General features: G+C 41.4%; 1 protein-coding gene across 1 annotated transcript in view; it reads left to right on the top strand.

Annotated features, from left to right (window-relative positions):
• si:dkey-215k6.1 (transmembrane protein 132C) overlaps positions 1-14,191 on the top strand; it is a 221,791-nt gene extending 207,600 nt beyond the window's left edge. The window contains exons 7-16 of the mRNA XM_034596167.1: positions 1,783-1,988; positions 4,850-4,913; positions 5,071-5,202; positions 5,797-5,874; positions 8,517-8,579; positions 9,164-9,292; positions 10,939-11,067; positions 11,232-11,531; positions 11,630-11,904; positions 12,484-14,191. Coding sequence (XP_034452058.1) covers positions 1,783-1,988; positions 4,850-4,913; positions 5,071-5,202; positions 5,797-5,874; positions 8,517-8,579; positions 9,164-9,292; positions 10,939-11,067; positions 11,232-11,531; positions 11,630-11,904; positions 12,484-13,111 — 2,004 coding nt within the window. The 3' untranslated portion in view covers positions 13,112-14,191. The remainder of the gene's footprint in view (positions 1-1,782; positions 1,989-4,849; positions 4,914-5,070; positions 5,203-5,796; positions 5,875-8,516; positions 8,580-9,163; positions 9,293-10,938; positions 11,068-11,231; positions 11,532-11,629; positions 11,905-12,483) is intronic.
• The last annotated feature ends 1,239 nt before the right edge of the window (positions 14,192-15,430 follow it).

Genomic DNA, 15,430 nt, shown 5'->3' on the forward strand with positions numbered 1-15,430 from the left:
CTGACTATATACGAGTCAGAGGAAGTCAGACAAAAGGAGAGGATGTTAAAACGTGAAGCTGAAAATGATATAGGAAGAGAGGGAGGAGGGGAAGAAAAGAGTGTGTTCAGGCTAAGTGTGGCGTGAAGAGATGAAAGAGGAAAAAGGGATAAAACAGAAAGGGAGGATAAGTGTAGGGTAAAGAAGGAGTGTGGGGGGGGGTAAGTTATATACAGTGCACGCCACAAATGGATGAATGACTGTGAAGATAAGAAGGGAATCAGAAATAAGGGGGAGGGGCAGAGAGAGACGGAAATGACAATAAATACATTCAACACATGTAATATTATATTTTCTCTCATAATTGGTTTGTTGCTTTTAAAGTTAGTGGTTTTTTCTTGTCCTTTTATAACTTTTCCCGTTTATTTCTGTTTGGCCTTATGATTTAAAGTAAGCAGGAGTCATGATGTTGTAGCGCAGGCACATTATAATTTCTGCATTTAGCTCCATCACCATCTCAATGTCCTCACATTGGGTCCTGATCAGTTTCATCCGTCCTCCATTGTTGATGAAATGTGGGACAATTTGTCCAGAAGACGTCGACTGGATCAGTCACACGGTCGGGACGAGTGAGGAGGGTGGAAATGAAAGTGACTGTAATCCAGGCTTTTTCAATTGTTCTGCCTGTCACATGGACTGTAAGGCTGCTGTCCACTTCCTGAGATGCAGCCATAATAATCCAGTGTCTACACTCATTCTTTACACTTCACTATCAACTTTATTTGAATAATACTGTTGGAAAACCACATTTCCATGATTATGGAAATAGAAAACATGCGATGGGGCTTTTAAGGACATTAAGTGTTTAAGTCATTTAGGTTGACGAGGAAAAGATCATAAGGACATTTAATGTTCAAACCGGTACAGTCTGCAGTGTTTTGGTAAAAGAAAATCTACAAGGTTATAATACTCACAATTCACAATCCAAGTATCTTAAAGCCAGGGTTGGTAATCGTGTATAAAATAAGAAGGGGCAGGCTCCATTTTGAAATAATTCAACAGCTACATCCCATAACATCCCACCTCCTCTCGTCTAAACTACGCCCCACGAATCGGACTTTTCCTCTCTGCTTCAGCAGCTTGTGTCTCTGCGGCTGGAGACTCTGGTTATGTGCAGTGAGAGCAGGGTGAACGTAGACAGGCAGGTCCATGAAAGCTTTTTCTCTTTTATCACATGACTTTATTTAGTTTATGTGAAGAGGATTTTAACAAATGAGAAAAAAGTGTTCCAGAAACACATTACCAACCCTAACCCTTTAAATTTCTCCCTACTAGTTCAGAAAGAGCTGTGGCTGTCGTATAATTTAATGGGCTGTTAAATATCTCATTTCATAACCATAAAACTGAGTCTGTCTCTAACCTTAACCAGAATGTCTCTGTTAATACGACTGCCTTCAATATCAAGAGAATCATTTTGTTTTACAGTTCCTCTCACAGAGGTTTGGTCTCTTCATATTTAACAACAGGTCTTTACTTAGATCCACTGGCATATATTTCACCTGCAGAGCAACGGCTTGGAGAATTCTCCTAGGTGCTTTTATCTGGTGAAAGTAATTATACTCTGGTCTTAAAATTAATGTTATTTCCTTTCTTTTGTTACACTCAGGATGTTGTTTGTTGCAAATCTGCAGAAGCATATTATGAACCCGCATCTGTTTCTGCAGAAATAGCTGATGTGTGTCTGTTATAAATATCCTAAACTCAACCAAACTCATTTCCCCCATTTTGTGCTCTTTTCCTCAGGTGTCTCCGAACTGCGACCAGGTCTTGGTGAACGGTAAAGAAATGCGCGGCCGTCAGTCGTTGGCAGTGAACTTCACCTACCTGCACCTGTCTGCTCAGCTGCAGCTCGACGTCTGGGTTCCCAAGCTGCCTCTGCAGATCGATGTGTCCGACACCGAGCTGAGCCAGGTCAAAGGCTGGAGGGTCCCAATCATCACTAACAAGAGGTAACGCACCTGAGGGAGCGAGGGAAGGGAACAAGGTTAGGAGCATTTAAATCAGACATTACAGTAATCAAATGATCTGGAAAACAACATACTGATTTCACGGAGTCGATGGCTTTTGAGCATCAGAAACTACAACACAATGGACAGATGTAAAGATATCGTTGGTCTCATGTGAAAAGAAATCTTGTAAGATTTTGGCTTTACATGACCTGATTCCAAAGAACATTGTAAGTAAGAAAACTATTTTATGTGCAGTAAACCTGCAGTGAATGGCTGAATCAAATCTGCATATTTACCAATGAGGAAATTCTAAATGTTTGAATCTGTGAACCTAAAAGCTGAACGTAGGTACAAGGGATCAAATCTAGTTTGATTGTGGAAATGAGGGTTCTGCCAGAGAAAGACTGAATATAAAGAGCGAGTTGCAGTTTGAAGGACGGAGCCAGAGAGGGTCAATCTGTGAGCCGGGTTGGACGACCGGTCAGTCGACTGGAGAACGAGCAGAGACGGGGAACAGAAGCTGGGCAGAGAGCTGGGCAGCCTGAGAGGCCAGCGGGCAGGAGAATGAGCTGGGGACGAGGCTGAGGAGGCAGGAGGTGGAGTGAAGCTGGAGAGCGGTGGAGATGAGCTAGTTATGGAGAGGTGTGCTCTGTGTTGAGTGGAGCGGGGAAACATGCAAATACAAGTTACTACCTTAAACATTATGAAACTAAAGTTTACAATTACAAATCCTCTTTCAATAGCTCGTAGATGAATCCTGTCATTGCGTTTTAGTCATTAATGCGCCAAATCTTAAAAGGTTTATGTGTCTATTTTTGAAAAAGAGAGAAAAGGAAGAATGAAGCAGGACTAAGTGTGAATGTGTGTGTGTGTCTGTCGTTGTGTGTGTGTGTGCATGTGTACGTGTGATATATTGCTTAGTGAATGGACCAGTAGAGAGCAAACGTCGTTCCAGCCAGTCAATAATCTCCTATGAGGTCAAGGCCCGCCTGGCTTTACTGATGACAACTATTATGGCTTTAGCATCATTGCCAGAGAATTACACACACACACACACACACACACACACACACACACACACACACACACACACACTTTGTCAAACGGGAGATAATGAAAGTAGGTGGGTCTGTTACACATGATGGTATGTGAGGGTCATGCGTGACTGCTGTTCTGTGTAGTTTGTGTGTGTGTGGTAAAAGGAGAAAGGTAAAATATAACAATGTCAAAAGAAAGACAGAACATAGGACAGAAAATAAACAGGAACATGAAAACTTGTCATGTGCATTCAGAGCGCTCATCTTTTATCCAACCTGCAGTACAACGTTCCAATTTGTAATCCAGATGAATGCTGCACCGTGTAAACTAATTATTGTTATACAAGTGTTTCTAAATCAACTCCTCTGAAAAACCTAGTTTGTTTTGTCTTTTTAATTTCAGCGAGAGAATAAATGATTAGTGGTATGAGCTGCTCATTGAGGAATTACTTCACATTACAACACGAAAGTACTTGAATAAAAATGTATATGTTTCCATGCATTTTAGCTTCCAAAGTATATTTATACAATAAAAGATTAAGAGGATAATTGAGTCTTTACAGAAGGTTGTTCCTTCTGTGCTTACATCATTTTTCTCCCTGTACGCAGATGCATAGATCTCAACTCATGTGATGAATATCTAATATGTATCTACAGTGGTTTGTGCTCAGCTTGTTACAGAATTAAGAGTGTTTACAGTTTATTTTTTTAAATATGGAGGAAGGAAAAGGTGACGTCGTTTAGATTCACAGCTTCGTACTCGGTTCAATTCAGAGTCACAATAGTGAACTTTTTTTTCAGGCTCGGATTTGAATAAATACCAACACTTATTAACTTGCAACGTATTCACTCAGTTTAATATCAGCTGAAATATGCTTATACCCTTTCTTTCTCAGGTTATAGAAAAATATTACTTGTCTGTTGTGTTTTCTTTGTGCATGTATCCCTCTGTATATGCTTCTGTGCTGCCATGTTTAATTCTGCATTTGTGTGTGCATGGTCATTTTATTGTGTGAATAGTAGATGTGTAGTAGTGTGTTGCTTCTATTCCCTGTGTTGTCGTCCAGCTATTCTGTTCTGCTACATTGGTGTGTGTGTGAGAAAGATTGATCTTCAACTAGTGAGCAAGGAAAGAGAGATTTTTGGGGTTTATTTGGGGGGTGATTATTCATTCTGCTCAGCTCTAGAATTACACAGTAATATTTTTATTAATTTTATTATATTTAAGGAAAATAAATCAAATTAATCAGTCTCATAACATTTAGAAACAGACGCTTCTAGATTCCATAATCTCAAGATAATGATACTATAATAGATAATAACACATAATAATATAATTGATAACAATCAGGGATCATGGAGGATATTTACTAAAGCAAAATGCTTGTAAATAATCCCATAAATCAGGCAATAATCGTGAACACATAACAAAGAGGCCAAACTCAAACAAATCAGTGAAATGATTCTTGAAATGAGCAGCGTGAAGATAGTTTTTCTTCCAGAGAAAGGAAAGAGGATGCAATGGGAAAAATCAGTTTCTCTAAGAATTACATGTGATGGTGGAACAAATTTTCATGTTTGCGTCCAGTTTTGAATTTCATAATTTGGTTAGTTGTTGTACAAATTTTCATTAAAGACGTTGCTGTATGTGTAAAGATGTACATACGTCAGTCACAGCTGGATAAATACCGAAGTCTCTCTTCTTTGAGTGACAGTTACTAGGAGCAGAGATTATTCTGTAGATTACCGGGAGCTGAGTATAAAAGTGACATTTAATTACCAGATAATCTCATCCTCTGTTCTCTCCTCCTCTGCTCTCCATAGACCCACCAGAGACAGTGAAGATGATGAGGACGACGAGAGGAAGGGCAAAGGTTGCACCCTACAGGTATTATGTGATTGATATTCATATCATATTTAAAGTCCTTTCTAATTAACGTTTGATCTCATGTTTAGCTTCACTTGGTTTAAGCGTCTGTGCAGTGTCATTGTATTTGTTGGTTTCTGATAAAAGGGTGTAACTTGCCTTTCTGTTGACTCTCCAGTACCAGTACGCCTTGGTGCGCGTCCTCACCCACTTTGTGGCAGAGCCCTCTGATCCAGGAGGGGAGATGGTTTACATGTTGGGAGCAGACTGGCAAGCTGATATCACCCACTTGGTGCTGGACCAGCTAAAGGTATCCGTACTCTAACACGGACATATGTTCACACATTGTTCTTGAAGGAATAATATTCTTAAGAAAAAGATTTCTCTCCTGACGTAGGTGAGAAGTTTTGTTTTGAATCTCAAGTCTCTGGGTGATCTCTGAGGGGATTAGCTTAACTTCTAATGATTAATAAAGGAGGGGGTAAAGATCATCTGGGCTCTCTGAACCATAGGAATCAACACTGTTTAAACAAAGACAAAACTGGACAATTTTAAAGAACCATTCAGCTGGAGCTAATCCCAGTTGACATTGGTTGAGAGGTAGGGTACATGTGGTCAGTCCAACATACAGAGACAAATATTCATGCTCTCATTCACACCTACGACCAATTTAGGTTGTTCAGCTTACCTAAGTGCATGTCTTTGGACTGAGGACCAAAAGAAAACCCAAGACACAGGGAGAACCTGCTAACTCCACACAGAAAAGTCCTGGTCGGCCATTAGGTTCGAACCCTGAGCCTTTGAGCTGTGAGGCCACAGTGTTTACCACTGCACCACTGTGCCACCCAGTCTAAAGATTAGTTATAGATGTGATTAAACTATCAGCTCTCTCTGTGCTCCACAGGTGGAAGATCCTCGTATTGCCAGACTGATAGATGGACGCATTTTGATAGGGCGGGACTTGGGGATCACCACTATACAGGTATGATGAAGTTCTGCTCTCCAGTCTGTTCTTGAACACATGAAAGCAAACAAGCAGTGCGTATTCTCCCTTATATCCCAACCTGAGATGTAAAACATAACATGTATAATGAAAAAGTCAAAAAATTCTGCCTTTGATATAACTTTGAATCTGACGTTAGGAAACTGACCCCCTCTGGTGTTAAACCATTTATAAAAACACTTTAGAATCAGTGTTTGAATTGCATTTGAATTATTCAGACAACACACAACATCGACAAGGCACGATGTTGGACAACAAGCGCGGAGAAAGACGATTGAAAATGTATGATTATGTGAAGCGCGGGGTAATTTGGCAACCGCGGCCGCAGCCATAAGCACTCCAGCGACGTAAACATTATCTGCTCTCGTTTCCTCGCCTCTTCCTCTCTTGCAGTTTTAAGCCTCGCCTGCCAGCTTGTAACACAATTAGCCACAATTAACTGTCGGATTTGGCCCCGACATCTCAGCGTGGCGTTGAGCAATTACGCACAGACACACACTCGCACTGGCACACAGTGAACACACTTGTGCACTTGCTGAATTCCAATAAGCCGGCCCATTGTGGCTGAGTGTGACAGCGTTGGACGGTCCTGTAGCTCACATTACTGGTGCACCGTGATGTAGCCAAGCCAAACGAAATCCACTGGATGTGCCACAGTCATAGTCAATATACTTTTAGTTATACGCTATCATATTATTTTACATCCCCCCATCTTCCATGTAACAATATCTAAAATGTAGGTATTTATGATTCAGCATTGAATTTTAGTATAAGTGCTTACATTGCATGATTGCTATGTAGTGTGTGTGTGTGTGTGTGTGTGTGTGTGTGTGTGTGTGTGTGTGTGTGTGTGTGTGTGTGTGTGTGTGTGTGTGTGTGTGTTAGTTAGAAATAAGTTGGCATTGAGTTCAGTGCAGCAGGGGCGAGGGAGAAATTGGGGAACAGCTGAATGTGTGTTTGCATCCCACTGACTGGGCACTTCTGTGCACACACACCCACACACACACACACACACACACACACACACACACAGGCGATGCGTGCATACGGACAGCTGTGCTCTGTTTGGGTGCAAGGGGACAGAATTTACCCAGCATTCCTATCGAGACGGCAGAGTCGACAGCCGTCATTTGATAGTTTGACATTTCAATTTTATCCCCCAGCTCTGTCTCCCTGAGTCTCGCCTCTTCCTCTCCTCCCCTTCTCTCCCTCCTTTCACCCCCCGCAAGTCTCTCTCTCTCTCTCTCTATCGCCCTCTTACTCTGAGTCTTGAAGAGCAATCCCACAGCCGTCAATCACCACGTTTTGTTACCTCGCTAACGGTGGGATTGAGTTTGACGCGCCGATCCGTTCGCTGAGAGATTTTCTTTGTACACCAATCAGATCTGTCTGTCGTCCTGTCGCCGGGCGGAGTAGTACACTACTACACAAGGCTCCTAATCTCTATCACTGTCTGTCTGCTGCTCCCTCTCTCCATCAGAGGCCCAATCTCTTCTACGCTCCGTCTTTCTGGCCCCTCTCCCTTTCTGTCCTCTTCTATTTGTCATCGTCTCTCTCTTTGACACCTACTTCATTTAGTCCTCTCTCGCCATTTCTCACGCTCCCATTGACTGTTTTACGCCCGTAGCTTTGTTTATGCTAAGTTGTGTTAGTTGGTCGTAGTTGAGTGACACAGCAGAGCACAGCTGGGAGGCAGACGGGCACTTAGTGTGTGTGTGTGTGTGTGTGTGTGTGTGTGTGTGTGTGTGTGTGTGTGTGTGTGTGTGTGTGTGTGTGTGTGTGTGTGTGTGTGTGTGTGTGTGTGTGTGTGTGTGTGTGTGTGTGTTACCAATATGTAAAAAGACAGCAGCAGTGGATAACATCCTGTGCCGACTGTAGACAGAACTCACTCCAGCCTGTGTCTTATTTGTGCTGATTTTTTCTGAGTATGAGGCTTAATGCACTGCGCTGTTATCCAGCACTCACCTACCCCCCCGTCCAGGTTAAACACTACACTCTCTCCTCAATCACTGAGACAACAGAAGCTTTTTTCATCTACCTCGATCCCGTATAGAGTTATAGAGGTAGAGAGAGGCGTCCGCTAACCAGAGGGTTGGTGGTTCCATCCCCCGCTCCGCATCCCAAATTACCCCAACGCGGTATAAAGGGTGTGTATTAGAAAAAGCACTGTGTATGGAAGTGCTCTATGAATGTGTGTGTGAATGCAACTTGTACTGTTAACCCATTTGATTTGTCACAATTACCTGTAATTCATAATTCCCTCTACTTCATGCAGCAGGCCCCTAAACATCTTGTCGTTACATCAACTGTCCAACAACCAGCTTCCCCATTATACAATATGTTGGATTTTTCAGCTGCAGAAAACATGTTACATGTTGTGTGTTTTTACCTAAAACCTACGATATACAAATCTGTAGCTGTATACAAACTATATATAATAAGAATAAATATTTGTTATGGCACATTCCTCAGCACCTTTCAATACATCAGATGTAAACAAATTAAATGTACAAAGATTATAATCAAAACTGTCCATTTAAACAACAAAAAAAAGAAATTAATTGCTTTAGTTGGTGAAATTTTCATTTGAATTTTAACTTTTTCTCAATGTTTCTCTGCAGGTTCTGTCCCCGCTGTCTGACTCCATCCTTGCAGAGAAAACTGTGACCGTGTTGGATGACAAGGTAAAATAGCATGCTGCTTCATTTTATGTATTTTTTTACGAGATATAGGTCCATTTTATCGGCGTGTATTAGGGTTCATGGTATAAATCCCACCTTGCAGATCACTGGTTATACTAGGGGAACATATTGAGCTTAATGGCCTAAAACTGAAAGGGAGGAACATGCAAAGTGAGTCACAGAGCAAGTAAACACATGGTTATGATGGTGGTCCCTGTGAATACTGAACCAAAAGTAGTCTGAGCGTCACAGTATCAGGCAGATAAGGCACAAAAAAGGTCATGTGATTTGATAGCATTTAAAAGGTTATGGTTCCATTTAGTGTATTAAAAATGTCAGCTTTAAATATATGTCATTCTATACGTCCATTTTATAGCCACTGGACTATACTGTACAACATTCAATCATACTTCAGATGGTGCCGGATCTATCACACCTTAAAAGTGATTTACTTTCAGTTCTCTTTACGTTTGTGTTCATCTCTTGAGTCCTCGTCCCTTTCTCGTTCTGTTAAACTACTTAAATGGGAACAAGAAAGTTGAAGAAAAACTTTTACTTGAGTCGTTACACTATTGTTTTTGGTCTAGGTCACCATCACAGACCTGGGAGTCCAGCTGGTTGCATCTCTGTCCCTCGGTATGACAGCAAGTCCTGGAAATTATCAGGCAATCCAGCTCACGACCACAGCCATAGACCTGCTCCACACACCTAAACAGGTAAGTGATTATATAGGTGCATGTACATTTACACACACACACAAACACACACACACACACACACACAGATCAAAATATCTACACCTCCGCAATATATCATATCCTCTGGGGATGTTGTAATTATCCTATTTTAAGGATGTAGCTTGCACAGGCAGACATATGATTTTGTGCATAAACACCTCACTGCCTTTAGGTTTGTCTTTCACACACACACACACACACACACACACACACACACACACACATTGATGGCAACATCTTAAGCTGCTCTTGTCTCTACAGTAATACCCCCGAGGTTGTAATCATAGATCTTAAACAGTAATTCTTTGCTGCGGACATCATATCGCTGCGGTCTCTTCCATAATCAGTTTAATTAGCAGCGTGTAACTTCCAGGCTACAGCACTACTTAACTACAGTTACAACCACCTAAAGGTCTTTTTAATGACAGTCTAGGCTTAATATACACTCCAATAAAGAGAAATAGTTAAAGCCAATTTGTTTTTTCAGTTAGTTTTGTAAAGAAGTTCAATTAAAAATCACAATTCAAGCAATACAGTTAACAGTCTTAAATTTTAAATCTAAATAAATACATTTGAATAATGTAATTATAATCACAATAAATGCAATATTTAATATGCTTTTTCAATTTGTTTGATCCAATACCTACAGAAACACAATTCTTAAAACTACACACACTCACATGCATCATACACTGCTAAGCTAAAATATTACAAGCTGTTTTTCACTCTGGTAATATTGTCAATATTTATTTTTATCACACCATCTCAAGCTATTATCCCTCACACTCTCCTCTCCCCTGGCATTCCTTCTCTCTGTTTTTACTTCTACTATTTTTGTATCAAACAATACCCCAAATTATAATTTTCATCCAGGGGCTAATTGGACGAGAAGCAGCTCATCATGATGAAAATCTAGATCTGATCCTGCATTTAATTCAAAAATTAATTTGTCTGCTTTTATCAACATCATTCACTGTGGAGAGAGGATGTAATATGGAGAGGGAAAGTAAGGAGGAGAAACAAATAGTATTAAAAGAGTTGAAAAACAGAAGACTGGAAGAAAACATGGGGATTAGGGAACAGAGGAAGCAAGTAAAAAATGACAATTAATGTGAGAATAAAGGGAAGGAAAGAAATAAAGTGTTGTTCCTCACATTAGAGCTTAATTGTTTTTGTTTTACCAACACAATCGTCTGTGTTCTGATTAAAGAAAGCAGTGGGTTTAATAGAAAGGAAATTAGTGGCACAGGATCCCATGCAGGGAAAAATACATTCTGTTTTTATTTATAGAAAAGCCGCTGAATGGTCTTTGTGCTCATTATACTGGAGGACGTGGACAATGGAGAAGGAGACAAGGAGTGTGTGTCTGGATAGAACAAAGTGTTAATTCTCTCTTTGTGTATAGTGTAACAACACGCTGTTTTTGTTTGGAATGCAAACAGTCGAATCATTCAGAAACATGAACAAGGCCAGCACCACTGAATAACTGCACATATTACACTCTCAGAACAGCAGGTTTGGACAATAATCGCTGTTGGTCCGTGAGAATTAAAATCCTGAAGGAAATGGATCCGTCAGTGAGAAGTTGTTATTGCTTCATTGTTTTTTGTTCTGGTTTCATTCAGGAAGCTGTGGTCAGCGCGTGGATCCAGTACAGTGACGGTTCAGTCACACCACTTGATATCTATGATTCCAAGGACTTCCTCCTCTCAGCTGTCTCATTGGACGAGAGAGTCATCTCCATAACCAATCAGGTACTTGCAGCATCCTACTTGATCAGATATGTAAAGTTAAAGATATGTAAAAGATCCCAAAGGTCTAACCATCAACATTTTTACAGATGATAGGAAATTTATATTTGTAGATAATTCTGTCCAAAGCCTAACTCGACCATCTTCACATTGCCCCGGTCATTTAGGAACAGCACTGGCCCATTGTGGTCGCAGAAGGCGACGGACAAGGGCCACTGGTTCGTGTGGAGATGGTCATCTCTGAGACCTGTCAGAAGTCCAAAAGGAAGAGCGTCTTGGCATCAGGGATCGGCAACGTGTTGGTGAAGTTTGGGGCAAAGAGTGAGGACAGAGGTGAGATGGGAAGAGGAGCCCAGGAGGACGGAGGAGGGATGGACAACAGCACCAGCGAGCACCGAACAAAGGACGGAGGAGAGTGGAAGTTCAACGGTGCAGCAGTGGATCGAGAGGAGGGAGCCATGAGGAAGGTGAGAGGAAGATTTATTTCGCTTTTTTTGAACATTTTAAATAAAACGCACTTTGAATGAAAGTTAAACATGTTCGTGTGTTATTTTCCCCTCCCCAGGTCAGCACAACAACCAAGAGCACGGTGATCCATCGTGTTTCAGGTGGTAAAGCCGCCAGCGGAGGAAGCAGCAGCAGCCGAGGCAGCGGTCCAAACCAAGCCGGGGACCACAGCACCTACCCAGCACAGGTGGAAGTGCCAGGGGGTGGAGACAGTGAGCTGAGCCACACCAGCAGAGGCCTGTCCGACCTGGAGATTGGGATGTATGCCCTACTGGGAGTGTTCTGTCTGGCGATACTGGTCTTTCTCATTAACTGTGTCAGCTTTGCTTTCAGGTAAAACATAGGAAAAATTCAGGACTTGTTTTTTAATAGCTGTGTTGCTGGGTTATATAGAAAGGCCTTCACCCAGTTACACCACGGTTTAGAAACATTTTGTGATCTACACACCAAGCACCCCACGTTTATACACATTATGTTTATTGGTTAAATCTCCATCTATTGTTGTTTCCCATGTGGCTATTTAACAGAGAATTTGGGTTATTTTCATTTGCAAATTCTATTTAATATTTATGTATTCAAAATTTTGTCCAACCATATATTGCATTGAGCTTTTAAAACATACAAATAATTTTACACACACAATTAAAACTGTCAACTCAACTAGTATTCTTAAATCTTTTCAGAAATTAGTTTTTGAAGTTACAACAATATTTTGCAGGTGAGAGTGTGATGACATCTTGTCAGACTCAAAATTCTCTCTCTGCTCTGCTGTCTTTTACTGTCTATTATCTAAACTGATGGATGTTGACTGTAAATGTTAAAAAAGCAGCTTAGCCTGGTCTTGCACTTGACCACAATTTTACTTTAATTTTAATTAAGACTTTAATTAAGATTATTGTCCTTTCTCTACAGATATCGTCACAAGCAAGTCCCCGTTCTGGAGACAGGGGGCAACATGAACCACGCCCATGACTGGGTGTGGCTTGGCAACGAGGCCGACCTTTTAGCTGCCCACCCTGACCAGTGCCAGGGTGGGCTGCCAGATGAGTGCACCACCATTATTGACCGGAATGAAGGAGGATATGAGGAGAGCAAGTATCTGCTGAACGGGGCCGGCAACACCTTGGTGATGGGCGTGGGCACAGGCATGGGCACCATTAGCAGGAGTGGTGGCACAGGTGGACACCGGGGCATCACCCACGGACAAACCTTACCCCGATCTGTCCCGGAGCCACATCAGTGCCTTTCAGCAATCACTACCGGTGGCAAGGATGCCACTGGCCAAGCGGAGCACCTGAATAATTCACCCAGAGCCACGGCAGCAGCTGCAGTCGCGGCTGCCAAACGCAAACGCGTCAAGTTCACGTCTTTCGCCACAGTTCTGCCCAATGATAATTCGGGCGGGGGTGGCCCGTACACCAACTCCTCAGTCCTGATGACCAATGGGAGCGAGGATGACATCAAGTGGGTGTGTCAGGATATGGACCTGGGTCAGTCTGAAATCAGAACCTACATGGAGAGGCTACAAGACAATCTGTGACCGATGGGAAAGACTCTGTGGAATGGAGGGGCATAGGATGAATGCAGGCGGGGGGGAGGAAGGACAATGAGTACAATTCACCTGTAATGCCTTTGCAATGGATGAAGGGAGGAAGGATGGGATGAACAAGTAGAAGGAACACAAAGTTGGGCGAGGATTATTGAACAGAGTGTAGGGGGTGCTTAGCTTCAGCTCCCCTGAGGCTACGAGAAACATACTGTCATCACTAGCTTACACTGAAATCAATGGTAGCAAACAATAAATAACATTATGAATTCATTTTATATTATTTATTGTGAAAGTATTAGTGTAAAATCAATAATTACTCCACTATTGGTTATGAATGTTAATTTTCAGAATAACAGTAAACCATTGTGCTATACAGTCAATTCAGGGTATGTTGCTGGATTAACATTATGAAGCCACTATACATTTAAAAAAAAGGTGACAAGAACTTCCCTCATCAGTCTTTTTTACTCATGTGGTATATTGCCAACATTGACTGTGGCTGTTGATTAATTATTGAGAGATCTAGTTTTAATATACAAACGTGTCATTTACCTGCTGATGCTGTTGAATTCGTACATAATGAATCACTGATGTGCAGCGAAGATACAGTCTGTTCTTGTTCTATTATGTGACCCTTCTCCTTTTTCGCATTGCTCATAAGTAAAATGTAATGTGTAAAAAATATATATATATATCCCAAGTACTCAACTACAAATTCAGGCACTTTGCAGTCACCAGTGGGAGTTGCCATTCAGCGCAGTGTTCGGGCAATCTCGCTTCTTTCCCCCCAAACGGTACGTGCCAAGAGCTGGAAAATGAAATGTCACACAAAAGACTGTTTCTCCCTTGGATCCAAGACAGAGGCATTTAATCTTGCACAATTCCAAACAGGAAAGGACATTAGCCATATTTGAGGCTCTCTAACTGTATTCAGAAGCAGTCCAGTCGTCCCCTGGCCCCCCCCCCTCTGTGTCTGGACAGCAGCAGAAACTTTATGAACTAAAGTGCACAGTGAAATACTGTGAAACACCGTCTATAAACTAAAAATGGGACAGACTGAGGTGTCTCCTATAAAAAGAGGAGGTGGCTTGGGGTTTGCAAAGCCCTGACGGAACACTTAATAATGAGGATTATTTAAAACAGAAGTCACGTGGGCTCCGACGCAGACCTACGGTGTTATACATGGAGCTAACATGATATTCTGAATGACAATACAATACAAGTGAAAATGGAGTGACACTCTTCAACATCTAACTGACAGACATGTGTTCATGAAAACATGTTTGTTCTTTCTGAACTCTATTATATAGATGTTTTTTTCCCCCCTTTGTTCTTTTCTTAAAATAGAATGGTTTTTTTATTATGTTTTTCCTCATTATTTAATTCCTTAGTTGGGAGGATATTAATCGTAGCTTTTTATTTCAGAGGTTTATTAAGATTTTAAGGATATATGATTGTTTTTTTTCTTCTTCTAGAGATCTATTTATTTAAATTAACAATTGAGAGGGTGAGGAAGGGAAGAAAAGCCAAAGGGCAAAGGTTGAAAACAATAGAGCTGCTGGCGAATGATAGCACACACTGACGGAGACTCCGTGAAAGGACGGAGAGAGAACAGGCAGAGGTCGCCTCACCTTCGTTAAGCTCAGGTGAAGAGTCATAAAGAACCGACAATAAAAAAAAAAAAGGAGAACTGTAAGATTGTCAAGATTGCAATATTTATTTATAGTTGTGTTGCTGTTTCAGAGTACACTGTATGTTGTAAATAAATAAACATGCTTCAAAGTGCTTGTGAATACGATTGCAGGTCACTAGCCGACAACATGGTGATATTTTGTACATTTTAGGGTGCAAATATGGTACACAATACTATCTACCACCACAATGTGAAAGTGATTATTATTGGTTCTTATTGGTTCCTTTTTCTAAAGATGTTCCTGTCTTTGTTTAAAGTATTGGATGAGCTCTTGTTTTTGTACAGGGTATAGGAATCAGTTCACCTCCAAAATGAGATGTAAAACTGGAGGCAATCCATCTTGTAACACAACTCAAAAGTGCTTGAGGAACGGTGAGTCGGAGAGAGATCCATTTCAGAGAGAAAACCAAATCAAATGTTTGGATGTTTCCTGGTGGGCTAGTCCAAGGGAAAACAGAGGCAGCGTCTGTATTACTGCCGAAACTAAGCATCTCTTTTTTCAATCATTCGTCTAACGAGAGACATAGGGAACGTGCACATTGAAATCACAACCCAAACGGTTGGGTCTGAAACAGAAAGAAGAAAGGATGGAAGGGAAAAACGAGCTCGGATAGATG

This window comes from Hippoglossus hippoglossus, chromosome 9 (assembly GCF_009819705.1).
Source record: "Hippoglossus hippoglossus isolate fHipHip1 chromosome 9, fHipHip1.pri, whole genome shotgun sequence".
NCBI lineage: Eukaryota > Metazoa > Chordata > Actinopteri > Pleuronectiformes > Pleuronectidae > Hippoglossus > Hippoglossus hippoglossus.